Genomic DNA, 25,255 nt, shown 5'->3' on the forward strand with positions numbered 1-25,255 from the left:
ACTTGCCCGGCCTCTTGCAGCTGTGCTGGGAGCATTTCCATGGTGCTGGAGCAGCTCAGCAGCCTCTTTGCCAGGCAGCTAAGAGTCAGGTGGGGAACGAGGTAAAAAGCAGAGCCCAACATCTTGGAGAGGCTCTGAGTGCCTCTGAGTGGGCAGGATTTTCCTCTTAGGAAGAGGGCAGCAAAGGATGCTGTTTCCAAGGATCCCAGCAGTTTGGTTTGGATCAAGCTCCCCTTGCTGCTACCAGCTCAGTTAAGCTCAGTCCTGCTGGAATCAGAACAACACTGGCAGGAAAGAAAGGAGCTCCATCATCCCACTGTGGCAGCAGGAAGCAGCAGCAGAGCTGTGCAGCCATGCAGCCACCCTGCCATGCCACCAGCCAGGGGCCATTGCTGCTGGGAGCTGCTCACTAGGAAATGAGACAGTGCTGGATGGCTCAAGGGGTTTGTTTATTGCTACAGGAATGGGAACAGCTGAGTTCTGTAAAGTGACAAACTTCATTGGACCACCGGTGGGGCTCCAGCCCCGGGAAGGTTTGTGCCTGTGCTGTGCACAGCTCAGCCCTGGCCTGTCCTGGGGCTGAGAGCTGAGCTGGGCTGGGCTGAGGGGGCTCTCCCAGGGGCAGGCCCAGCCCACCCTCATGGAGGAAAGAACCACAGGTCCTGACACTGGTGCCTGGGACAGCACAGGGCAGCTGTGCCCAGGAGGGAATGAATGAGTGAAAGACAGCCCACTTTGGTGGTGCCTCAAGAATCAATCAGTGAGCCCTCAGGGCTCAATCTGGGATGATGGGTAGGACTGTAGGATTGTCCTCAGAGGGAAGACATAGCAAAGAGCAGGACAGCCCTTCAGGAATACTCAAAGAGGAGCCAGGCTGGGCAGAGCAGCCTGGTGGAACTCATGGTTTACCTTGTTCCTGCAGTTCCTCCAGCTGGTGCCTGCTGCTCTCCCACCCCTGGGCTTGTCAGGGCCTGCAGAAGGCCACCCCAGGTGATGAACCACAGCACCTCACCAGGTTGCTCTACAAACTGGTAGCTGAGTCACGGGGTGGCTCAGTACTTCAGGCCATAGCCCTGGGTTGGCTGCCTCAGTAATAGTGTCCTGTTATCTGAGGGATCTGCCAGGGCTGCAGCCTTGAGCCTGCTGGTAGCTGAGGACTTTGCTCTACACCCTGTAGTGAGGCAAAGGCCAGAGGCCAAGGAATGCAAAGATTAGGACTGGAGTAAGGTGGAGAGGAAAGCTCTCGTGTCCATAGCTGCCTCAGGCCACGGACTCCGGTTCTGACGCAGAGACGACGGAGCGCAGACTTTGAGATGGTCCTTAAGGAGGAGTCCAAGCTCTCAGAGCCCAGGCTGTCAGCCAGTCCTAGTTCTGCTGGTGCAACTGGATGCTGGGCACCTCTGGCATCACGGCACGCTTCCCTGGCCCAGCGGCACCACCACCTTGTCCAGCCAGAGCAGGGTGTGCTGGGCCGAGCGCAGCTGCCGGCGGTGGATGCGGCGCAGCCGCAGGAGGTAGAGGACGATGGCCAGCGCCACGACCAGGATGCAGGCAAAGAACAGATAGTGGTTGTAGACGAAAGAGAGGCGCAGCCAGGAGGGGTGTGCTTGCCGGATGCTCTCCTGACGGAGATCCCTGTGGAGAGGAACATCACGACTGGCCACAAGATGCAGTGAGGTACCGCCAGGGTCCGTGCAGAGCCCTCACCCAGTGCCAGTTAGTGCTGCTCCTCCCCAGCCACCCTCCCCTGTGTGACACCAGCCGATGGTACCTGAGCGGCAGAAATCGCGTCTTGTAGAGGATGGCTCCCAGGGTCCACTGCACCTCCCGGTCGTACACCAGCTGGGCTGTGCGCAGGCTGGGGTAGTCCACTGGGAACTGGAAGCCCTCATGAAGGACTTTGTACATCCAGGCTGATTTGAAGCACTGATACCTGCGGACACAGCGCACAGGAGCATCAGCCGGACACTAACAGCTGCAGCAGTGCCCCACTCCAGCAAAAGGCCCCCAGGAGGGCCAGCCATGGCCCCTCCCAGCCAGCCCATTTACTTCAGCCGGTGCTGGTCAGCGTGCGCCGAGTAGAGGCCACCACGGAAACGCTGAGTCAGCACCTCCCATCGCTGGCTGCAGTACTCCTGTGGGAAGGAGAAATTGGGGTTCAGAGCACAGAAACCGCCCTCACTCCCAGCCCCAGGAGCAGCCCAGCTGCTCTGGGTTGAGGCAGCACCCACCTGGGCAGCAGAGGTGAAAGTGAGGGCACTGTACTGGCCCCCCAGGCGCAGCACGTCCTCGGTGCAGTAGAAGAACTCTGAGAAGCCGTAAAACTCGCTGTTGCTGAAGTCGATGGGCGCTTTGTAGGTCTCCACCAGGGAGACATGGCTGCCATTGGACCCTGCTAGGAGGGGCTGCAGCAGCTTTGCACAGGCCTGCCAGTCCCCTCGTCCCCTGATGTACAGGGTTTGGCCACCCCTCACCACCGTGTCCTCCAGCCCCACAGGCAGGCAGGGGTCCAAGAAGGGCATCTTGGGGCTCAGCCCTGTCTGCTGGTTGTGCAGGCTGGAAAACAGTCCAGGAAAAAATGGCAATTGCACAGGGGGTCCTATACCACCTCCTAAAAGCCTAATCTAGCCCTGTCCCTCATCCAGATACCCTCTGCACCAGACCAGGCTTTGTCCTCTTGTACCCTGCAGAGCTGGTGCCTGCCCTGCCACCTCCTGCTAAGGCTGAAATCACCAGATCTGTCACACTGGCCTGCAGCTACATACTCTGAGCACCTGTAGGGTGCAACAAGGCACGGCCCACCCCACCCAGCTCATGGGCATCTGTGCCTCTGCACAGCCCCGGGGGATCTGGAGGCAGGGGCTGCTCCTGGCACAGGAGTACCTGGGCACCAAGCCTCCACCTCTGGCGACAGCTTCATGTAGTGCTCTTGGAAGGAAAGGAGAGACAGGAGACAGGAGAGCTCAAGGTGGGGATGCAATGGAAAGATGTGCTGAGTGAATCGGTGCTGGAGGAGGGGAAGTCAGAGCAGGAAAAGCCAAAAGCCACTAGGAGGGGCCTCCCTGTAGCCTGTCACAAGGAGAGAAGGAGGAAGGCAGGGAGCTGTGGCACTGATAACGGCCTGCCAGGCTTGGAGAACAGCAGCAGCCAAGCCCTCTGTGCCAGCCCAGGCACCAGCTGCTGCCAGCGTGGCTGTGGGAGCTGTTATCACCACAGGCAGCTCGTGAGGCAAATCCAAGGGGGAGAGCACAGCATGGAGAATCAGCACCCCGTTTCACAAGGCTCTAGTGGGGGCACCACTAGGTGAGGCAGCAATACCGGTTGTGCACATAGGTTTGGTTCAGCACGTGCTCCTCATAGCGCTGCCGGGCAAAATTGCCCCCGAAGCCCAGGAAAGTGTTGACGTAGACACGGTACATGTGGCCAGTGTGCTGCACGTCACAGCCCAGGTTGAATTCTGCCAGCAAGCTCTTAGCAGCCTCGTCCTGCTGACACAGATAGGTCCATGATCAGCAGCAGTCCAGGGAAGGCAGGAGCTGCTCTCGGGGACCAGACACACACCTGCTGTGGGGAGGAGATGGCTCCAGAGTCAGGCACCTCGTAGGCAATCTGCAGGGAGGCGCCTCCCATGTCGAGATCCCAACTGTTCGTTTCCGAACCAGGGGCTTCCCCTGGTCCCCAAGTTCTACGGTGACCACTGCATCCTCCTCTGCAACCCACAGCAGCATGTCAACAAGAGGCAGGGCCTGGGGCAGCATCTTCTCCCTTCCACCATCACCCCACAGCTGCCTCATAGGGCTCCTCCCCCACTGCAGGCAGATCCCAAGGGCCACCTGCAAGGATCAGCTTCCAGCTCCAGGAAAGTTTCACACTTATGACAGGAGTCGGGCACTGCTGCCTACTCCAGAGGTTGATCTTAGCTACAGCACTGGTACAAACTCCAGTACGCTCTGCTTAGACCCTCCAGCTGTTCTACAAGCAGCCAGACTCACCATCCTCGTGATCAAACCGTCCCAGGACAAAGTTGATGCCAATCCATGCGTAGACACCTGCGCAAGACAGAAAAGGTCATTACAACAACATACCAAAGAGGAACAAGCAGTGCTTTGTGGCTGCTCCTACCTTCCTGCTTCCCTGAGATCACTTCTGCGTGTGATTTGGAGAAGAGGAAATCAAACTCCAGGGGCACATTTGTCACCAAGTCTTCCAGGATTGCAGCTTGCTGCCTGCAAGGTTGCAGGAGAGGGACAGATGCTGATGCTGGTGGAGACACCAGGAATCACACCGCACTACATCCCTGTTCAACCCCACAAGTCCTGCTGCTGCAGCCAGCATGTTTTGGAGATGAAAAACAGGTCTATTTGTTTGAGATCCTCAGTCAAAAGCATGTCTTCCCAGCACGCTCAAACCCTCCTTCTGCATCCCTTGCCACTCGCCCCTACATCTCGCCCTTTCCTTTTCCAATCCCTTCCAGAGGATTGTCGATTCTCCCGCAAGCTCCAAGAGCAGGCAGCTGTCCTGCTCCTCCCGGGGCTGAGGGATCCCAGGGCACCCCCGGCTCTCCTGACAAGGGCGGCGAACTCACCGCTCGGGCAGCAGCCGCATGCCGGCCGTGCACAGGATGTACAGCGGCGTCTCCTTGTGCTTCCGCGGCGGGACGTGCGCGGCCGCGAACCGCAGCAGGGGCCGCAGGTACGGCGTGGCCTGCTCGGGGGCTGCCGCGGTCACCGAGATGCCTGGCGGGGAAAGCACCGTGAGCCAGCCCGCCCCGTCTGTGCCGGGGGGTTCGGGGCCGGAGAGGGGCAGCACGCACCAGGCTTAATTTTCTTGACGACGGGGCGGCTGCTGCGGTCCCTCATCTGCCGGATGTCCAGCAGGTCGTGGGGGTTCCCGTTGTGCGGGGGCCAGAAGTAGACGAAAACGCGGGACCCGCTACTCCCGCAGTCCACTACCACCCCGTAATTAAGGGACGAGTCCTCGGTGTCCGTGGCCGTCAGCTCCTCCGCCCGCGCCAGGTACCTGCGGCACGGCGGCACGGCTGCTCAGCACCGGCGGCTCAGCACCGGCGGCGGCCGTGACCCCGCTCCCGGCAGCCCGGTCCCCGCTCACCTCTCGTCCCGCCGGGAGGCGCGGGGCGGCGCGGCCCAGCGGCGGGGCACGGCGGCCGCCAGCAGCAGCAGCAGCCCCAAAAGGAGAGCGAGCCCCAGCACAGCCGGCCGCTGCCGCGGCCCCGGGCACGGTCCCACCGAGCGCCACGACAGGCAGAAAACGCCGACCCTGAGGGAAGAGACCACTGTTGAGCACCGGCACCGCGCCGGCCCCGGCCCCGGCCCCGAACCCCGGCGCGGCCGCACTCACCTGGCCATGTGCGCCCGCTGCCGCCCGCCAGCGCATCGCCGCTGCGGGCACCGCCGCCGGCACCGGCGGACACGTCACCGGCCGCCGCCGCCGCCGCGCCCCGCCGGCGGAGCCCCGCCCCCCGCGCCACGGCGGCCAATCGGCTCTGCCCGCCCTGCTGGAGCCACGCCCATGCTGCCCGACGGCCAATCGTAGTGAGCGGAACGCGCCCCCACTCGCGCGGGCGGGGGCGGTGCCCGGCTTCGCCCTTGCTCCCGCGTCCGACCTTCGCCGGGAGGCGGCGCGCGCAGGCTGCCAGCCAATCGCGGGCGCCCAAATACACAGCGCGCTCCGACGTCCGGAGTGGCGGACTCGCCCGCCAATTGTGGCTCTTCAGTCCCCCGGAGAGGCGGGCCGAGAGGGCCAAAGGTCGCGGGCGCGCCGGCCAATGCACTGCGCGGTAGGGCGGGGCGCGAAGTTGAGACAGCCAATGGGCTGTGAGGGCTGGCAGGGCGAGCAGTCTCGGCGGCCAATGGGCAGCGCGCCCGAACGCGCCAGAGGAAGCGGCCGGCCAGTGGCGGCGCCCGAGCCGCGGCGCCGGCGGCCAATTAGCGCGGTGTGTGTGGGCGGTGCGCGGCCCGCCTAGCCAATGGGCGCGCTTCAGGGGCGGGTGGCGGCCGGCGGCGGCCAATGGGCATCGGGGAGGGGCGGGGCGGCGCGGGGCGCGGCGGGCGCGGGCCGGGGCGGCGGCGGCGGCGGCGGCGCGATGGAGCTGGGGGCGGGAGCGGGGGCGGGCGCGGGCCCCGGCGCGCGGGGCGGCGCGGAGTCGGGCCGCGTCCTGCTGCTGCTGATGGGCGGCGGCGGCGCGGGCCGGGCGCGGCGGGGCGGCGCGGAGACGGAGGTGGCGCCGGGTCCCGGTCCCGGCCCGGGGGGCCCCGAGCCGCGCTCCCCGCCCGCCCCCGACTACGAGGCGCTGCCGCAGGGCGCCGCCGTGTCCACGCACATGCTGGCGGGCGCCGTGGCCGGCGTCATGGAGCACTGCGTGATGTACCCCATCGACTGCGTCAAGGTGCCGGCGGCGCGCGGGCGCGGGGAGGGGGGGGGGGCCGGCGCGTCCCACCGGGAGCCCCGGGCACGGTCTGACGAGCCGCACGGCCGGGCCCGCTCTGTTTTGCAGACGCGGATGCAGAGCCTGCAGCCGGAGCCCGCTGCTCGCTACCGGAACGTGCTGGAGGCCCTGTGGCGCATCGCCCGCACCGAGGGCGTCTGGCGGCCCATGCGCGGCCTGAACATCACGGCCACCGGCGCCGGGCCGGCGCACGCCCTCTACTTCGCCTGCTACGAAAAGTTAAAAAAGACGCTGAGCGACGTTATCCACGCGGGGGGCAATAGCCATGTGGCCAACGGTACCGGCCCCGCCAGGCCCGGGGGGGAGCGGGGTGGGAGCGGCCCATGTGGCGGTACGGAGGTCCCGCCGCGGGTTCGGGGTGCCGCGGATGTCCTAAAGCCCTGTGCTCTCTCCAGCCATGAGCCAGCCGCACGGTGCCGGGCACGGGGACGCTCCGCGCCGCGCCTGCCAGAGCTGCTGCCAGGTCTGGCCTGAAGCAGGTCGGTGGCCCTGGCTCGGGAGGATGCCGGTGGACGGGAGCTGCCTGCAGACAAGCTGGGACTGGCCGTGGCCCCGTGGGTCGGCAGTGCCAGAGCTCGCCCCAGGAGTGCCATGTGGTTTCGGAGCCCGTCTCGCCATGGTGCCCGTTACCCTTCTCCAGGATCCGCCACAGTAGGGGGAGCATGGGGCTGAGGGGAGAGCAGGGCACGTTCCGCCCCTGGCAGGCATGCAGTGGAGTGCCAGCGGGACATGGGGACACTCACCATGAGCCTCCCTGCCAGCTGGGGCATTGCCCTGTCCCCCAAAGAATGGGCACAAATGAGTCCTGGTCAGCCCATGGGACATGGAAGCCTGTCACAATCTTCCCCCTCTCTATCTCACTCTGGGTGGGAACCCCTGAGGACCAGCGTGCCTTTTGGAAGGGACATGGAGGCTGCCTTCAGATCTCACCTTTTTCATGGGCCTCCTCCTGTGCCTTGGCCAGGGACTTGGGGCTGTGCTGGAGTCCCAGGGTCCCTCACCTTTCCCCCCCTCACATGTGGCAGTTCTTGTTTTGCAGGTGCAGCCGGGTGTGTAGCAACGTTGCTCCACGATGCAGCCATGAACCCTGCTGAAGGTAATGATGGTCCCGGCCTGCTGGGAAGGGACAGTCAGGGTCTGCCCGAGCTTCTTGGGTCCCCTCTGTAGCACAGAGAGTGCTCTTGTTCTTGCCTGACTGCAGGGGTTCTTTGGGGGCCTGTGCCTCCAGTTAGGGACCCTGGTGGCTGCCTGTTGTGGGCAGAGTGGGTAGAAGAGATTAACTTGGGACCACAGCAAACCACGGTTCAGGAGGAGCTGGGAGGGAGGGCATGGGCTTTTCATCCAGGAGTTTGGCTGGGGACTGTAACCTGGAGCAGGAGAGAAGGGAAGAGAGATGTGATGGGCACTGCCAAAGTCATTCTGAGTGTGTGGAAGCTGGGCACTGCTGTATTGAGATCTAGGGAAGAGGTGGTACAGTTGTGGGCCTGTGTTCAAGAGAAAGATTAAAAGAGTGGGGTATAAAAACGTGCTAGACAAGTTGGGAGAAGGGAGATCTTCTGAAATGTCTGGAAGATGCTGATTTCGATGAGCCTGGTATATATGAAAAAGGTATAGGGAGTTAGTAATTTTACTGAGTCCATGGAAGTGGTGGGAGAAGGAGAAGCAATGAGCAAAGGCCAGTCATGAAGGTATTTTTCCCTTTTAAACTGGAGGGCTTGTGATAGTGCAGGCTCCAGCTGGTGTGGGCACAGATCCTGCCTCCCCACTGCATGACAGGGACCCTGAGGAGCAGGCAGCTGCCAGACCATTGTCATGGAGCTCCTCTTGTCATGACTGTAGTAGTTCAGCAGTTTTCAGCTCCTTATGGTCACATTGAGATAGGGGGAGGTAGAACAGTGGCAGGCTGTGCTCTGGACTTCCCTGTCCCACTCTTGGATGGTTTAGGGGGGTTTGGCTCTGAACCTTGCCCAGAGTGGCTGCATTTTGGCAGTGGCTGCTAACAGTTCCTGGCTAGTGGGCTCTGCAATGAGCTGTGGTTATTCTGGGCTGCAGTGGGGGTGGCAGGGGGGGGGACAGTCTTATCCAGATCGAGAGTTCTCTGGGAAATAAGAGACTGGATGCCAGGGGGTTCTTCTGACTGACTGATAGCTCTGCAGCAGTGGATGGGGAAACACTGGTTGCTCAGGAGCAAGGGTGGATCTGGACTGTAAGCAATGGGATATCAGGATATTCCCTGAGGCTGTGGCATGTGAATGGTGATGTCTCTGTGGCAGTGATGCCTCAGCAGATTTAAACAGCTGGTGTCCTGTCTGGAGACCTGTGGGCACCAGTGGTTCGAGTTGTCTCTCTTCAGCTCTTAGGCCAGTGTCACCAAACTCCAAGCAGTTGGAGGAAGCCTGGCTTTGTGTTTACCCTTCTCTCTCCTCTCCCCCTCCGTGCCTGGGTGCTGGTTGCTGCTGCCTGTCCCAAGTGGTGAAGCAGAGGATGCAGATGTACAACTCGCCTTACCAGCACGTGATGGACTGTGTGCGGGCTGTGTGGCGCAACGAAGGGGCCGGGGCTTTCTACCGCAGCTACACCACCCAGCTCACCATGAACATCCCCTTCCAAGCCATTCACTTCATGACCTATGAGTTCCTGCAAGAGCAGCTCAACCCCCACAGACAGTACAACCCGGGCTCCCATGTGGTCTCTGGAGCCTGCGCGGGGGCCGTCGCTGCTGCCGCCACGACGCCTTTGGACGTTTGCAAAACGCTGCTCAACACCCAGGAGTCCCTGGCCTTGAGCTCCAACATCAGCGGACACATCACAGGCATGGCTAATGCCTTCAGGACGGTGTACCAGGTGGGCGGTGTGCCCGCCTACTTCAGAGGGGTCCAGGCCAGAGTCATCTTTCAGATGCCCTCGACAGCAATTGCCTGGTCCGTGTACGAGTTCTTCAAATACATCCTCACCAAGCGCCAGGAGGAGCGTCGGGCTGGCAAGTGATGCAGAGCCAAACGCCGTTCCAGACCCGTCTCACATCCCCTCCTGGTGTGTCTTCTGACCCCTCTCCCCTTTGGTTTGGTTTGTGTTGAAGAGAGGGGGCAGCGAAGCCCTTTGGGGTTTAGCGATGCCGTTTTTGCCTGTGGCTGTGGCAGCCCTGCCCAGGCTGCACAGCTTGCTCTCTGCTGGGCTCCTCCAAGATCCCATGGGAGCTGCAGCCCAGGTCACCTGCCCTGGCACTTTGGTGGAGCTGTGCTCCTGACTTCCCTTAACCACAGCATCTCACGCAAAACTCAGCCCTGCTCAGAGGGAAGGTGAATGTGCTGCCCTTCCCCTGGCGGGGCCAAGCTGAGCTCGCAGTCACCGAGGAGGGGGTGGCAGCGGGGTGCTGGGGGCTTTGCCTGGCTTTTGGCTGAAGCACAGTGTAAGTCTGGCCGTTGTCTTGTAGCACGCACATGTGATGCTGGCTGCCCCCGTGGTGGTGGTGGTGGTGGTGGTGGTGGGCGAGGGGAGGATGGCACTTGAGGAGGGAGCCTCTAGGTTTGTTCTTGTTCCTGCTCTTGACACCTCCAATAAAAACAGTTCTGCTCTATCCTCATGTCCCATTCTTACCTCCAGCATGGCCCAGCTGCCAGCACTGTGCCTTTCTGACTGTGCCTGGTGCTGAGCTCTTCTGATGGATGCCAGAGCAGGGGAGGGGGGAGCAGTCTGGGGGTGGTGGTGGGAGAAGGGGGCCTGTCTGGCCCAGTCACCCTGGCAGCTGCAGGGATGAGGGTGCCCCCATCCCCTCTGCCTCATGGTCCATCACTGAGATTTATGTTCCGTGGCAAAGTAGTCCCACACCCTCAGTCTGACTGGTGGTCCTCAGGATGCTTCCAAATTGCTCCAAATGGGAGATGCTGGCAGGAGGGGTTGTGTGTCAGGAACAGCACAGGAATTTGGTGCTGAGTGAAGCTGGTAGGCTTTGTGCACCTCGTATAGGAGATTTGGGGCTTGGCAGAGCTTTTGCCCTGTGAGTTTGAGTAATTAGACTGGTTTGATGCTTGATGAGTGTCTCAAAATTGCTCAGAGTGCTAATGTCTTTTCCAATCTAGTGGTAATTAGTAGAATAATTTTTTTTTAGCATGTTAGTTGTCTTGATACCAGTTTATTTTAGGGTCCCACCCAACTGTGGAGCTGTGAGCTGAGCACTAAAGTATTGCCTCATAGTGCTGACCTGCCCAGAGCAGATCTCTGGGTTTCTTGAACAAGGTGCTCATGGGTGAACTCTCCCAGTGCTTTCAGGTGTGGCATGTGTCCCACGGAAGCATGCCCAAAAAATAATTCCCTGGAGGAAATGCATTCACTGCTGTGGTATGTGCTGCCAGTGGGTATCTGGGTCAGATCAGAGCTGCTCCAGAGGATCTGCTGGCCTGACCTGCCCAGAAGACTGCTGGAGTGGGCTGTGGTGAGGACAGAGGGGATTTCCTGTGGCTGGAAAAGCTGCTGGGTGAGCAGGGAGGATATGCTGCCCTCAGTGGCTTTGGGCTCCACCAGAGCTTGATGAAAGGGACGCCTGCACTCCAGGGCTGGGTGCTTGACACCCTGCCCAAGGCCCTGCCCAGCCCTGCATCCACCTTTCCCTTACACATCTCTCTTGCCCTGGTTCCTCGAGGTGGTGAGGGAAGCTGAATGACCACCTGTCGGATTTTTGATGTCTGCCTGGCAGGTCTGGGTGTCCCTGGCACAGAGCAGCCACAGCCACTGCTCTGCAGCCTGGGTCCTCCTGGTTGTGTGCTGTGCCCGCCCTCTGCTCCCTGGCATGGGCTGCAAGCTCCTGGTCCCTGCTTTTTCTGCACAAGCAGAAGGATGAGAAACTCCTTAAAGACACAAAAGCTGCAGGAGATCAGGAAATTGAAGTTTTCCCACTATTTCAGGAGCTGAGACTTCAAGAAATAGTCTGAGTATTGCAAGATTTGGCAGCCCTGCAGCTCCTCCACCCAAGGGGGAGAAGCAGAGATGGCTGGGAGAGACCAGAGCAGGATTGGGTTGGAGGGCAGGGCATTAGACAGGAGTGTGCAGAAGATGGGTACAACTGGGCTTTGCCAAGACAGGTCTGTGCCCAGAAGCTGAAAGCTGTTGGCAGCAGAGCTGCAGCTTTGCCCTTAGCCATGCACTGGGGTAATGACAAAGCCTGTGGAGGGAAAGGCATAAACAGACTGGGGCTGGGGTAAGATTCACACTGTTAAATCCATCAGCTGCTGGAAGAAGCTCTATAAATGTCAGTGGATGAAGGCATGATTGAAAGTGTCTCTAGGATGTTTTCCAAGAGTAACAGCCCACAGAAGTGCTGGGGAGGGAGTGAGACCCCCAGGAACAGGGAGATGATAAGTCAGTACAGCCCAGAAATGCCTGCTGTGTGAGCACTTGGCCTAAAGCATTCCCCTGGCAAGGGCACAGCCTTTCTGCTCTCACACAGGGCGCTGTGCCAGCCTGCCCAGCAGCAGCTGGGTGTTTCACAGGGCAGGCAGCAGCAGCCCTGCAGGGAATGGCACTGCCTGCTCTGGGCTTGGCACTGCAGGGACAGTAGAGCTGCCGTGGGGATTCCCAGATATCCCTTGGGCCAGGCCACAGTGGACAGGAGAAATGTCCTCCTGCTGCCATGTCTGAGCTGAATGCCTGACACAAGCTAAGGGCTGGCTGTGGCAGTTTGCTGCCCAGCTCTGCCAGGGTGGGGGTGTTCTCTTGCCAGACAGACTGGTTCCTCTGGCACCTTTGGCATGATGAGGTGCCTGGAGGCAATGGAGTTATTGGCTGGTTCAGCTGTGGCTGCTGTCTTTCCAAAGTCTGATAATGCCTCTCAGTGCAGCCACACTGCTCTGGGTCTGTCCTATGGCCTCCTAGGTATTTGGCTGTGCTTCGAGGGAGATCTCTCCTCCTACAGCCTCTTCTGAGTAAAGAGACTATTTTTGGCTTTCCAGCAAGGAAGCAATGCCCAGCCCAGCAGAGTTTTGGAGACAATCCCTTTTCCTTTCCCTCCGTGCAGGATCCCCAGCCACATCCAGCACGGGCAGGGGTTTGCTGCCTTGCCTTCCTGTGTCCAGCTGCCCCTTGAGCCCTGTCCTGGTGTGTTCTGGGTGGGGAGAGCCCTGCAGCCCCTGACCAGGCAGACCAAGCACCACTGGCCTGGCCCTGCTCCAGGTGACAGGTCTGGGGCTGTGCTATGGCACAAGCCCAAACTATTTCAGGCAGCCTTGAGGTTGCTGTGCCAGGAGCAGCTCAGGAGCCCCCAGCTGCCTTCCTGGGGTAACTGGAGATGGCTGCACCCCTGCAGGTTAAGGGCAGAGCTGGCGTGAGGGAAGCTGGGGGCTGAGGGTTCATCTTACTCAGAGAAAGAAGCGGGGAGATCTCTCCCGTGTCTGTCCTGTACCTTCAGCTGGGGTCAGTGGGCAAGAGCTGCTCCTGCCTTGGTGACCCCACACAGGCACCGGGGTCCCAGTGCTCAGAGGGTTTTGTCAGCCCAGCTCAGGGGCAGGCAGGGGGGCAGGAGCACTGCCCTGGAAACCACATCCCTGTGCTCTGCCAGCACCCTGGGCTGCCCCTGGGCTTTCCTGCCCCACAGCCCCTCTGCAGTGGGTGCCTGACAGCCCTGCCCGGTGGGAGGAGGTGGCTGGAGCCCATGGGGAGCACAGAGATGGGCTCCCAGCCTCCCTGCAGCCCCAGCCTACCCTGGCTCTGGGATTCCTCAGGGCTGTGTCAGACCCCAATAAAGCTGTACGAGTTCTCATGACCTCCCGGCCTCGCAGCAGTGCTGAACACAAGCACTGGGGCTCCTGGACACAGAGCAGACATTGCCTCTGGTGGGCTGGGAAAGCCCCTCCTGACCCACATCACTGCCTGGCAGAGGCATCTCCGGGCTGGGTTGGTCCCAGCCTGCCTGGCTCTGTCCAAGCATGGACAGGGAATAGCCTGAAAGGCTATCTCCCTTTCTAGGCAGGGAATATACCCTGAAAGGTAGAGCTGAGGCTGGAAACCTTCTTTGCTGTCTACAGAGAAGAAGCAATCCCCTAGGCTGGGCTGGGACAGCTCTGGGCATGTTTGCTCTGATGGGAAGATTCTGGGTGAACACCCATACTTAGTGCAGGCTTCTGTGTCAAATTCCCCCAACAAAGGACAGCAACGTGGCATCCTGGCTGGAACTGGGGTGTGGGCAGATGGCCTGTTGCACTGGGGAGGTGACAGAAGTGGGGAAGGAACTGTTCCTGGGCTGGATGGGAGTGGCACAGGGGTGGCAGCAGGAGTCACTCTTGCAAGCATCCTCACATGGGTGAGGTCAGCTCAGCCACGCTGTGACACTGGAGCTTGGTCTGGGATCATCCTCAAAAGCAGCTGAAGCAATGGCTGTTCCAGGGGATTGCTGGAGGCTTCAGCCCTAATCTCCCTGGCCCAGCATGTCTGCAGATATTGCACTGGTAGCCAGAGTCAGCCCCAGAGAAAGCCTGCAATGCACCCCGGGGCAATACAGCTTTGGGACTGACGTAGGAAACTCCTGGCACGGCTAGGTGGGTGCCAGGAGGAATGGAAATCCAAGCACCTTTGGATGTGCGTAGACCTGAGCAGTGTCACCTGGAGCATTGCCAAGGGCTATAAAAAAGGTGGGGAACTGGGCCAAAACTGGGCTGTGCCTCAGTGTGGGACACAGCTCCCTCTGGTGAGGATGCAGCTGCGACAGGCACCGGGCGCTGGACACCTCCAGCCCTCCTGCGTCCTTGGGCAGGAACTTGCAGGGAGGAGTCACCAAGCAGTGTCAGGGCATCAGGAATTTTAGGGGGGCTCCTGTAATTAGGTGAATTGCATTATTTTGGGGCAAAAAAAAAAAAAATCAGAGCTGAAAATCTGCTGGGTCTCACAGAGACTGGGTGCTCCTGCTTACCTAAAGAACACAGCAAAGCATTGCTCACTAGCAAGGGAGCCGCACGGTGCCTAGAGAAGGGAAGGGACACTGGCCTTGTCCCCAGCTCCCCTCGCGGCGGGCACGGGTGGGTGCCCTTGCAGCGCGCACAGCCCCGGTGATGCTGCCCGGTGCAGCAAGGCTCCCGCGGGGCTCGGGATCCCGCAGCTCCCGCAGGGCCGTGCCGTGGGCACGAACCGCCTGCCCGGAGCCCACGAACCCGGCCCAGCCTTCCCTTGTCCGCTGTGTCCCTCTGCCCCCGACCCGAGGCTCTCCGAGCCTTGTAGGGGGGACCCGGGCACCCCAAAGCGAGCCCAGCCCCGCTGCGGGAGCTCCGCGGGACGGCGGGGACAGGACGGGGTCTGTCACTGCCTGTCCCCGGGCGCTGGCCGATAGATGGCGGTGGCGTATCTCGCTTGGGGACAGGCCCCGGGAGCAAGTGTCCCTGGCCCTCCTGGCAGCCCGGGGGGACCGGAGCATCCCGGGCAGCACCCGGGACCCCGCTGGCCCCGGCACTGCCCGCCTGCAGCAGCGCCGGGCGCGGAGAAAGCTCGTCCCGGGGAAGCGTCTGTGGGTTTTATTTATTGCCTAGGCGGGAGACAGTGGCATGATGTCACCGGGAAGGGCTCTGGCAGGACACAGGGGCAGCTTTGACCTCCAGCAGCACTCTGTTCTGGAGGGGACAAAGATTCAGCCCCCTCTGTGGACAGGTCAGCTGGATCCTTGGTTGAATCAGAGTGAATCCTTCGCGGGTCACCTGGATCCCTGTTGGCAGCACTGTGCCTGATCTCACCACTGCAGGAAGAGGCATCAGCTGAAACATGCAGGTGCCAGTCGCTCTGCTCAGCCAGGTGTAGTCATCTTGTGATGCAGTGACTCATGCACGCAGGGGAGGCGGGTCCCTGCCCCTCGTGCTGCAGTCATGTGGTGGGAGAAAGCCTCCCTTTCTGGAGGCTCCAGAGCACAACTAACAATGTTTTAATTACCTGATCCATGGCTGGCAACAGTTTTCTTGGCACTGGAGAGTTCTTATGTGACAACCCCATATTGCCGTTGCCAGGAGGAGCTTCCAGCATCTCCAGCACCTGAGGGCTCCACAGAGCCCCAGTGGCCAAGCAGCCTCGGCAGCTCCCAGCTCGGGCTGGGGTGGCTGCGGTGGGAAGCTCAGCAGAGCAGGAGCTGGCACTCAAATAGAGGAGCAAGAGCTGGGCACCACACTAGCAAACAGCTGGGTCCCCATGCTCCCAATGCACGCAGCAGGAGGTGGCTCTGACCAGGCTGGAGTAGTTGGGACCAGGACTCAGTGATGCCTGCCCAGATCCACCAGCAGCCTGAGCAGCCTCACTGGGAGCAGGCATCTCCCTCTTCACTCAGGTGAGCTCCTTGCTGATGGCTGCAGGTAGATGGTGGAGACAGAAGGATGAGGGATTAGAGGGGGAGGGATGAGCTCAGCAATAGGGGGGGAGAGAGGAAGAGAAAAAAGATGTCAGGAAAGAGAGGAAACCAGAGCATGTCTGTGGTGCTGCAGAAGGAACAGCACTGCTTCTGTGTGATCCTGAGCATAATGGAAAGGCCACAGAAAACCAGCAATAACTGGGCTTTGGATGGAGCCTCCCTAGGAGCCACTGCATGAGACAAGTTCTGCTGATGAGCTCCTCCTTGAACAGGAAACTTGAATAAAAAACACAGCTGGAGCCTGCACACAGAATGGGTCTGAGGCCTGGAGGTTAAAATCTAGCTGCCCCAAAAATCCCTCCTTTCCTTTAAATCAGTGCACTTAGAGAATCTCATCTCATTCCTGTTTGAAATCAATCAGCACCTTCACAGCTTGATTCCCAAATAGCAGTAAATCCCTCAATCAACCAGGAAGAAACACACACCCTCTGCCCCTTGTCCATGGCCATTCTTGTCCCTCCCTCCCTGATGTCCCTCTGGCCATGGCACCACCATGGTGCAGCAGGACCACGCCACAGGAATTCCCTCCAGAGATTTCCCTGTGCCTCTCACCCTGCTGGAGGCACCCTGCTCCAGCCTGGGCTCTGGGGGACAGGGCGCATCAGGGGCGGGTGCTGCCTCCAGCACAGCCATGCAGCAACTTCCCTCCATTGTGTCTCCCCTCCCTGGGCAGCCGGTCCAATCTGCAATCTCCCACCATCTCCCTCCCACTGGCCTCTGCCGGCTGTTCCTCCTCTTTGGAGCGTTCCACTTCCGCCACCCTGGGCCCTCCATTACCGCCGTCTCTTTGTACTGGTCTGTCCTCCCCATCAGCTCAGGAGCTTTGGGCGAGGCTCTGAAGAGGGGTCCCTCCCACTAACCCCTTGCCCTTCCTCCAGGCTGAGCTGGTGGGACAGCTGGGATCTGTCCCAGGAATGGGGCTTGCTATGGTGGACATCTAGAACCTTCCAGCGCCATGAGACATCAGCCTGCGGTCAGGCCTCTCGGAATCCCCCGACTGGGAGCTGTTCCAGCTCCGTGCAGGGACAGAGGGGTCAGGGCTGTGACCAGGCACAAGCAGAGAGTGCTGTGCTGTGGCGGGGTACTGTCGGTGCTGGATCATGCTGGTACTGCCTCACCTCTTGCAACACAGCTGTGAGGTCCCTGCGTGTCCTTTTGCTTTACAGAACAGTCTGTGCTCCAGAGACTGTGACTATAGACCTGGGCAGCATGTCCCATGCTGGGGCTCTGGCCTAAGCCAGAGGCTCTGGGTGCTGCTGAGATGCAGTGGATTTCTCATCAACTGCCACGTACTTTGAAGGGATGTGTTAAGCTGGGAACTCCTCTCACACACCCTGATTTTGGAGGAGCTTCTATTGTGGTTACGGTTCCTCTGGCTTGCATGCTGAAGTATGAACTCACACGAGTCCCCTATTTTTGCAGACAACAGTCTGGCAGAACATGGAGGAAAATGCAACTCCTTCCTATGGCAGAGACAAATCTCTCCAGCCTGACTGCTGCTGTGAAGAAAGCGCATTACCTTTGTTCTTGGCTATCCTGTTTCTACCCACGAGACCACAGGGCCTTAACCACTCATCTCTGAAAGCCAAGAGCAGGGCCTGGGCTTCCTCTCCTGCGACACCTTACTGCCATCCAGCAAACAATCAGCGGGGCGTGCCGCATCCTCTCCCAGCGCCGGCCCCGTGAAGCCTGCTGGCCTCGGGCGGCTCGCGGGACAGCGGGGTGCCGTGCCGAGCCAGGCTGGCAGCCGGGGCTTGCGGGTTCCCACTCTCCGCAGTGGAAAGAATTTCTCCGGTTCCTTTCAAACAGCAAACCCCGAAGGTGCACGTTCAGCTTGAATGGTGGGAATGTGCAGCTTAAACCCGGGGTTAGTAACGTCAGCGGTGTTACCTGCTGCTTCTGCGAGGGCAGAGCCTGGTCCTCTGCTCGGGACACAGGGACTGTCACGCAACACACATGGGGAGCTCATGGGGAGGACACGGTGGGCAGCGCTGGGTCAGGGGGGTGGCACAGCCAGGCCCTGGTCTGCGTCCGTCGCGCCGGCTCCAAGAAGGCTCCGCTGGAAACAACATCGGAGAGCCAGGGTCGCGGCCGGGCAGATGTGCGGGATGGCACGGGAGAGCTCCCGGCGCCTTTGGTCCCCCTGCCGCCCGCGGTGCCCCGGACGGCCGCTGCTGCCGCACTGCTCCGCGGGTGTCCGGCCCTCCCCGGCGCGGCTCCGGCCCCGGCGGCGGGGCTCGGCGGGACCCGCACGGCAGCGGCAGCGCGGCCGCCACCGCCCCGAGAGCGCCTCGGTGGCGACAGCGGGACCGGGCGGCCCGGGACGGGGCAGGCGGCAGGCGACGCCGCGGCCGGTCCCGTGGGGCTCGGGGGCCTCGGCCGCCCCCTCCCCCTGCGATCGAGAGAAATGGCTGAACATGTAGCAATAATGACCCGGCATTCAGGCTGCCCGGCCCGGCCGGCCCTAATCAGCGGCCCGCGGACCCCCCTCCTCTTCCCCTGCGCTCCCAGAATGGGGAACAAAACCCAGCACGTTTCTGCAGCCCCCGCGCATAAAGCGCCGGGCCTGGGCCTCAGTGGGGGGCAAAGCGGCCCGTCAATCTCGGCGCCGGGGCCCCTTTGTCCCTCGCCTCCCTGCCACACCTTTTGTTCCCGAATCCAATAAGCGCCTATTCCCGCTACCTTCCTCGGCGGCTCCTTTCAGCGCCGGCCCGTCGGCCACAATGGGCCCGGCTCTGAGCTACGCGGCCCCATTCAGCGCCCTTGGCACGCTCACAAGCCGGCCGGGCCGCCCTGCCCCGCGGGCACGACGCGGCGACCGCCCCGCCGCCGGGCACGGGCCCCGGCCCCTCCGCCGGGCACCGGCCGCTGGACGAAGGAGGATCGGGCGGCGAGTATTGCACCTGGTTTATTGACTGACTGGGCGAGCTGGCGCTGGCAGTGACCGATACAGAGTAGATAGAGGGGCCGCGGCACTAGCGGGCCCCGCCGTCGGCTTTTTACAAGCAAAGCTGCTCCGCTGGCGCGGCGCGATCGGCTCCGGCCCGCCCGGCCCGCCCGGCCGTCGCGGCGGCTCCGCGGGGCGGCGGCGCTTCGCTGCGGGTTCGCGAGGCCCCGTCCTGCCGCCGCTCCGCTCCGTCCGTCGCCGGCCCCGCACCGATGCTCGCGGGAGCGCCGGGGTCCCGCCGCGCCGTCCCGCCGCCGCCGCCGCCTCCGGTCCAGGGCGCGTGGCGCGCAGCCGGGCTGCGGTGCGGGTGCTAAAAGGGCCGTGGAGCCGCCGGGCCGTCCTGTCGGTCCGCTCCCGACCCTCAGTGCGTGCGGGCTACCAGGCCCGAATGCCCTGCAGTGCGCCCTGGCCGCAGGAAGGCCCCGCCGCCGGCTGGTGCAGCGGCTGGCCGCCGCCGCTGAAACCCCCGAGGCCGCCCACGTTCACGAAGGGGCTGGCGGCCGCCGCTGGGCTGCAGGCGGCTTGCATGGACGCGCCGCCGGTGCCCGCCGGGTAGGTGCAGCCGTAGCCGGGGTTGTAGGAGGCTGCGTTGCCGTAGCCGTAGGCGGGGAAGCCATTGTAGGAGTAGGGCCCGTTGTACGCCGAGCTGTAGCCCTGCGACCCGCCGAGGCACGGCTTGCCGTCACGGACCAGCACGGGCACGGCCACCCTGCGCGGCGGCGGCGGGGCCGCGGGGCCGCCCAGCTCCAGCGACTTGTCCTGCCGCTGCCGCTTGCACTTGTAGCGCCGGTTCTGGAACCAGATCTTCACCTGCGTGGAGGTGAGCTTGAGGCTGCTGGCCAGGTGCTCCCGCTCGGGCGCCGACAGGTAACGCTGCTGCTTGAACCGACGCTCCAGCTCGAAGACCTGCGCCTGGGAGAAGAGTACGCGGGGCTTCCTCCGGCTCCGCTGCTTCGGCCTCTCCGTCTCCTCCGCCTTCTCCGCTGCGTCCAGCGGCTTCTTCAGGACGCAGCTCTCTGTACGGGGGAACACAGGTCACGGGTGCGCCTGGCCGACGCCGGGCGCTCGCTGCTCCCGGCGGGCCCCACCGGCGGACGAGGGCTCCGCGCCCGGCCGGCCCCGCGCCGCTACGCGCCCGTCGGGGCACCGCGGTGCGGGCGGGGAGGCAGCGCTGGGACCGGCCGTCTCCGGCACCGCCTGTGTTTGCGAGGGCCCTATTCGGGCGGCGGGGCCGGGCATGTTTCCGCACCTGCGGGCCGGCTGCGGCGTTACCGCTGCGGCACAGCGAGGAGAGCTCCGGGCCGCGCCGCGCACAGCGCCGGGCACCTGCTCCGCCGCCGGGCTCCGCCGCAGCGGGTGCGGATTGGGCCTAACCCGACCCGTTCCTTCCCATCCGCTACCGAAATTGCAGAGCCTGGGCCTGATCCGGCACCTCCGGACTGGGGCCATGCGGAGGCACTACCCAGGGAGGAGGCGAGCGAGGCGCGGAGGAGGGCGGTGGCAGCCCCGCGACGTGCCTGTCCCAGCTCGACATGGCCAAGGGACGTGGGGCAGGCTACAGGGACCTGGGCTTCGCGAGGCGATGCCCGAGGGCTGGGAACGCACCATGGGAAGCCAGCGCCTGGCCCGTCCCGGCGGGGCGGTGCAGTGCGGGGAGCGCGGCGGAGCTGATACTCACTTGGGTCTCGGACCGCCGGGTCCAGCTCTTCTCCCGGGCCGGGAGCCTCGCAGGAGCTACGCAGCACGGCGTGAACGTAGCTGTCGGCGGAGATCCGCGCGTCCGCCTGGCTGCCGGGCGCTGCCATGGGGCTCAGGTAGGAGAGCTTTTCCTCCTCCTCTTCCTCCTCGCCGTCGGAGAAGCGGGCGCCGTCGGCAGCCGCCAGCAGGCAGGCAGCGGGGTGGAAGTGGTGCTCCAGGTGGTGCGGGAGCTGAGCCCCATAGTGCGGGTCCTGCTGCTGCTCCAGGTTGAGGATGTCTTTGACAGAGAAGGGTGTGGAGGTGACGGGGCTCGGTAACATCATCGGGGCAGCGCAAGCGGCCAGGCAGTCCCGCAGGCCCGGCGGCGCTCGGGCGGCTGCTCGGCGGGGAGCGCCGCGCCCGGTGCGGGGGGAGCAGGCAGCGCCGAGAGACGAGGGGCCGAGCCTGCTTCTGTCTAAGTTGCCTCCATTAGCTCGGCGCTGGGGGTCTGCGTTTTGTTACAGCTTCTGCAGGGACAGCCAAAGGCTCGGGAGCCTCCTCTGCCCCGGGCCGGCACGTCACGGCAAGGAGGGGCCGGGGGCGGCCTCGCCATTGGAGAGAGGGGGAGGCAGAGCCGGCCCCCTGCCCGGCTCCGGCCGCCCGGCCAGAAATAGCAATGTATTAAGGCTGCACTCGGGGAGGCTGCTTTCCCGCAGAGCGCCCCGCCGGCCCGGCACCCGCCCGGCGGGCGCGGGGACGGTGCGCCGGGGTCGGGGTGCCCGCAGAGAGCCGCGGCGGCCGCCGCCGCGCCCCCCAGTGCTAAGCACGTGTAGGTAGGTAGGGACCCCCGCCCGGGCGCGCCCCGCTGGCCCCTGCCCGCCCGCACACGGCTCGGTCCGGCCCCGGCAGGGGCCGACATGTGCGGCCCCGCCAGCCCGGCCTCCCGCCCCACCAGCACGGCCCCGCAAGTGCCTCCCGCGGCCCAGGGCGCGTAGCGGAGGGGAGGTTCAGGCGCCTCCGCCACCCCACACCCTTCCCGCAGCCGACGGAGATCCCGCTGTCCCGGACGGGCCGTAGCCATGCGACGTACACGTAGCCGACCCACTGCTCACCCCCTGCACCTCCGGTCCCTTCGCCGGTGTCCCCGCAAATACCCCCGCGATCGGCCAGTCTGCAGGCCGGCCCAGCTCGCCGCTGCCGGTGCGGCACTCGTTCGCACAGGGCTTCGCCCCGCCGGATCGGGCCCCGCAGCCCGCGACCGCCGGGCCCAGTCGGGGCGGGACCGGGCCGGGCCGGGTGGGCAGCCCGGGACCGCGGTAACGCGGGGCTAGGTGGGGAGTGCCATACCGCGATCGTCTGTGTTTCCTTTCGTTGTTTTTCGTTTTCTTTCGTTTCGTTTCGTTTTCTTTCGTTTCTCCCGCTGGTAACGGGCGGCCAGCAGCTCCGCGGAGCCACCTCTCCGCCGTGCCGGAGGGTGACGCACCGAATGAGCCTGCCGAGCTCTTCCGCACTGAGAAGTCCCCGGGCACAGGACTTCGCCGGGCACCGGCCGAGCGCCGCGGTGATGCGGGGGGAGCCGCGGCCCCTCGGCGCTCCCCGCGGCTCCCGGACTTTTGCACGGGCTCCGGGCTGCCGCGGCACGGGGAGCGGGCGCACCGAGGGAGGGGCAGGGGGTCTTTGATGAGATTTTTCGTTGTGATTAAAATCCTGCTGCCCTGCAGGGCTTGGATCGGCGACGAGGGGAGGCCACCGGAGCCGGGCGCGTACGCCGGGCAGGTGAGTGTCCCGGCGCCGGGGCTTGGCGGGGCCTTGCCGGGAGTTTCTCTCGTGTTGTTAGCGTCCGGCGGCTCCACCGTTTAGCGGCTCTGTCGGTGCCCTCGTATCTACATCTTTCTGCACGTCCCAGAGACGTATTTACTAGGGCGCAGCCCGGGACAGGAGCCCGAGTCCCGCGCACTTCGCCGCAGCTCATGTGCTGCCGGTCCCGCGGCGGGGCCGGTTCCCGTTCCCCCGGCGCACCGGACCGCTACCACCACGCAGCTTCAAACCCCTCGCCATAAAAATATGACGATTCGGTCTCTTCTCGCCGCTCCCCGTGGGAGACGCCTTCCTGCGGTCCTGACGGTGGCAGGGGAAGGGCAGCGGCAGTAAGCAGGCCTTACCGGGGCCCGACTCTGCCCCGTGCCGCCGGTGCGCAGAGAAGCTCGGCACTGCGTGGCTGCCGGGACTCGGAAAATAATTAGTAACAATTAGCTCCTTATCCGTGTTACACATCCGCCACCGTCCCGGGCCACTCCCGCCCGCCTCGGGGCCCCGACCTTCCCGGGGCCCGGTGGCAGCGCGGCGAGCGGCCGGGCTCTGCACAGCGCCGCGCTCCCCGGGAGCTCCCCTGCGGCCGAGCTTCCCGGCGGGGAGAGCAGCGTCGAGGGCCGCTGCCCTCGGTGGTGGCGGGCATAAGAACTGCCGGGCCACTGCCGATGTCCGCCTGCCCGTCCGTGTGCGGGAGCAGCAGCCGCCGTGCCGAGGGCCGGGGCCGCACCCCGGCACCGTCTGACTCGTATGGCGCCATCGCGCTCAGGGATCCCAGACGGGCCGATCGCCGGGCGCGGCCTGCGAGCTCTAGGAACCTGGGTCGGACCGAAAAAGGCACATTGGGATTTCTCCCCGGTGGTACGAGTGGTTCTCCCGCTGGGACCCACTTATTTGTGCTGCTGCCGGCCACGCGTAATGCTCGGGGAGCCCACGCCCGACGGAGGGAGCAAGCCGCGGCCCGGCCTTCTCTGGGCCGCCTCACCCTCCGCCAGTCTCCCAGTGCGGTAACTGGGCCCGCGCTTTCCCCCCATGCCAGCATGCCCCCTTTAGTGTAGGCGGATCGGTGGTGAGTTCCCGGCTGGAAAAGCCGGGCAAGCTGGGAGATGGTCGGGCCCGACCGTGCCCGTACCGAGGCGGCTGGCGCCGAGGAGCACGGCCGGACCGGGGCGAGCGGTGCGGAGTTACAGAATCCAGGGGGAGGAAGGAGCAGGGCAGCCCAGTACCTGCCGGCGGGTCTCAGCCCGGGTTGCGGCTGCAGGGCTTTCCCAAGCTGGCTGGGCTGGGGTCACCGGGCTATTAATGGTTATTTTATTTATATCATTAGCGGCGTCCCCTGAGCTCTGTTTACAGCAGGGCCTTGTTGTCCCGGCCGCTCCTGCGCTCTGTTTAGACAGGGGATTATTGTAATGGATGGAGCTCGCCGTGCGGATGCTGCAGCGGAGCCAAGAGAGCCAAGAGCCTCCCTCCCAGGCCCGGGGAGCGAACAGCAGCCCCGCTGCGGCCGCGCACATCGCGGCGGGCGGGCGCGGGAGCGAGCAGCCCGCTCCCGCCCGAGGGCCCCGGCCGCAGGCAGCCCGGTAGCAGCGGCCGCGGCCGGGGGTCTCGCTCGGGGCGATGCTATCAGCACCGGGGCTGCTAATTGCTCCATTAGTCTTGCGGGTGCGGAGTGCTGGAGCCGGCCCCGCGCTAATGGCCGTAAACAAACAAACACGCTAATCCGGCCCTGTCTCCAGGCCCCGTGCTCGGGGAGCCAGCGGGGCACGGCGGCGGGAGGCGCTGGGCGGGCGGCACCCACCTGCCCGCCGCCCCGGGAGCCCGGCGGCCCGCGGGCTGGGGCCGTAGCCGGAGCGGACCCGCGCCGCCGGGAGCTGCCCCCCGCGCCCGGCTCTATTTACACAGAGCCTGCCCTTGTGTAAACGCTGCGCGCCGTGGTTTATCTCAGGGCCCGTCTGGTTCTCGTTCTCTGTCAGCAGCGCCCGGTGAAGGATGGCCCTTTCCCAGGAGTTCGGTCCTGATTTATGTGAGAACCGCAGCGCGCCGGGGACGCCCCCGCACGGCGGGGCCGGCGACGCGACGCGCAGAGGCGGCGGGTCCCGGGACAGCGACCCGCCGCCGGGGCTGCCGCTGGGGCCGCGTCCCGTGCAGCCCGCACCGGCTCCTCGCGGCTCGGTCACCTGCCGGCAGCGGACCCCGCGGTCCGGTCCTGTACGGCACGGCACGGCGCTCCGCTGTCTCCGGGGTCTGGCTCTCTCCGTACGCAGCCTCGGCGCCCCTCTCGGTGCCCAGCGGGCGCGCCCTGAGGGGCTCCGTGAGGAGCGCACACGGGGCGGCTCCGCCGCAGCTCCCAGCCCGGACTCACTCCCTGAGTGCGCCCACCTGGTCACGGCACCCGGGGAAAAGGATGGCGTTTATCCCTGCCCTGCCACTTGCACAGGAATGGCTCTTTTCCACAACTCTGAAAATAAACATTATCTGTATTCCTCAGGAGAGGGCTTCTGCAGGCAGCGGAGCCAGGTCCAGACAAGGGAGTGCAGCATGCTCACCCAGCAACAGGCTGGCTCCATGTCCCACTGCTGTGTCCCATCTGTGCCCGGGCAGTGCCTGCACCATCCTGTTCACTCAGGTCTGCCACTTGACACCTGCCTGCATCTCTCTGAATCCTCAGAACAGCTGGCTTGGTTTGGCCAAGAACCAGCCAACTAATGCCCATTTTATTAAGAAATACATCATTGCAAATATCTGCTTTTCTTCAGTATTTTTTTCCTCCATTGACATTGGCTGATTTACTTTTGCTTCACAGTTCTTGTGGGGATGCATGGCTTGGAAATACATCCCGAAACAAAGCCTCGGTGGAAAATAAATTTGTTTTCTAAAGGTCAGATCCAGACTCTAGCGTCCTACACATACAGTTTTAAGGTGGGAGGTTGGTTTGAGGGATACCAGTAGCTGTGTGAAACATTCAGTGTTCAGCACTTTGAGGGAT

At 63.5% G+C, this 25,255-nt stretch overlaps 3 protein-coding genes across 5 annotated transcripts; 1 reads left to right on the top strand and 2 right to left on the bottom strand.

The window, feature by feature from the left end:
• Window positions 1–428: 428 nt before the first annotated feature.
• Window positions 429–5,413, bottom strand: ENTPD7 (ectonucleoside triphosphate diphosphohydrolase 7). The gene is given in 13 exon segments (XM_036385769.1): window positions 429–1,635; window positions 1,772–1,933; window positions 2,050–2,135; window positions 2,232–2,556; window positions 3,319–3,485; window positions 3,562–3,638; window positions 3,641–3,709; window positions 3,993–4,049; window positions 4,123–4,226; window positions 4,586–4,736; window positions 4,814–5,019; window positions 5,110–5,277; window positions 5,359–5,413. Coding segments are annotated over 13 exon segments (1,809 nt in total). The 5' UTR covers window positions 5,367–5,413; the 3' UTR covers window positions 429–1,406.
• A 675-nt stretch (window positions 5,414–6,088) lies between these two features.
• Window positions 6,089–10,043, top strand: SLC25A28 (solute carrier family 25 member 28). Of its 2 annotated transcripts, XM_036385948.2 has the most exons (4): window positions 6,089–6,406; window positions 6,515–6,743; window positions 7,506–7,562; window positions 8,937–10,043. In XM_036385948.2, exons 1-4 carry the CDS (start codon window positions 6,104–6,106, stop codon window positions 9,452–9,454), a joined length of 1,107 nt encoding a protein of 368 aa, XP_036241841.1. In that variant the 5' UTR covers window positions 6,089–6,103; the 3' UTR covers window positions 9,455–10,043. The 2 variants fall into 2 exon arrangements, with proteins under 2 accessions (XP_036241841.1, XP_036241842.1); XM_036385949.2 differs by lacking the exons at window positions 6,089–6,406; window positions 6,515–6,743 and adding an exon at window positions 6,961–7,085.
• A 9,115-nt stretch (window positions 10,044–19,158) lies between these two features.
• NKX2-3 (NK2 homeobox 3) lies at window positions 19,159–20,908 on the bottom strand. 2 transcript variants are annotated; one of them, XM_036385871.2, is made up of 2 exons: window positions 20,462–20,908; window positions 19,159–19,799 (listed from the first exon to the last, which is right to left on the bottom strand). In XM_036385871.2, the coding sequence occupies exons 1-2, from the start codon at window positions 20,802–20,804 to the stop codon at window positions 19,159–19,161; spliced, it is 984 nt and encodes a 327-aa protein (XP_036241764.1). In that variant the 5' UTR covers window positions 20,805–20,908. The 2 variants fall into 2 exon arrangements, with proteins under 2 accessions (XP_036241764.1, XP_036241766.1); XM_036385873.1 differs by having other exon boundaries at window positions 19,159–19,795; window positions 20,452–20,908.
• Between the last annotated feature and the right edge of the window lie 4,347 nt (window positions 20,909–25,255).

This window comes from Molothrus ater, chromosome 8, assembly GCF_012460135.2.
Source record: "Molothrus ater isolate BHLD 08-10-18 breed brown headed cowbird chromosome 8, BPBGC_Mater_1.1, whole genome shotgun sequence".
NCBI lineage: Eukaryota > Metazoa > Chordata > Aves > Passeriformes > Icteridae > Molothrus > Molothrus ater.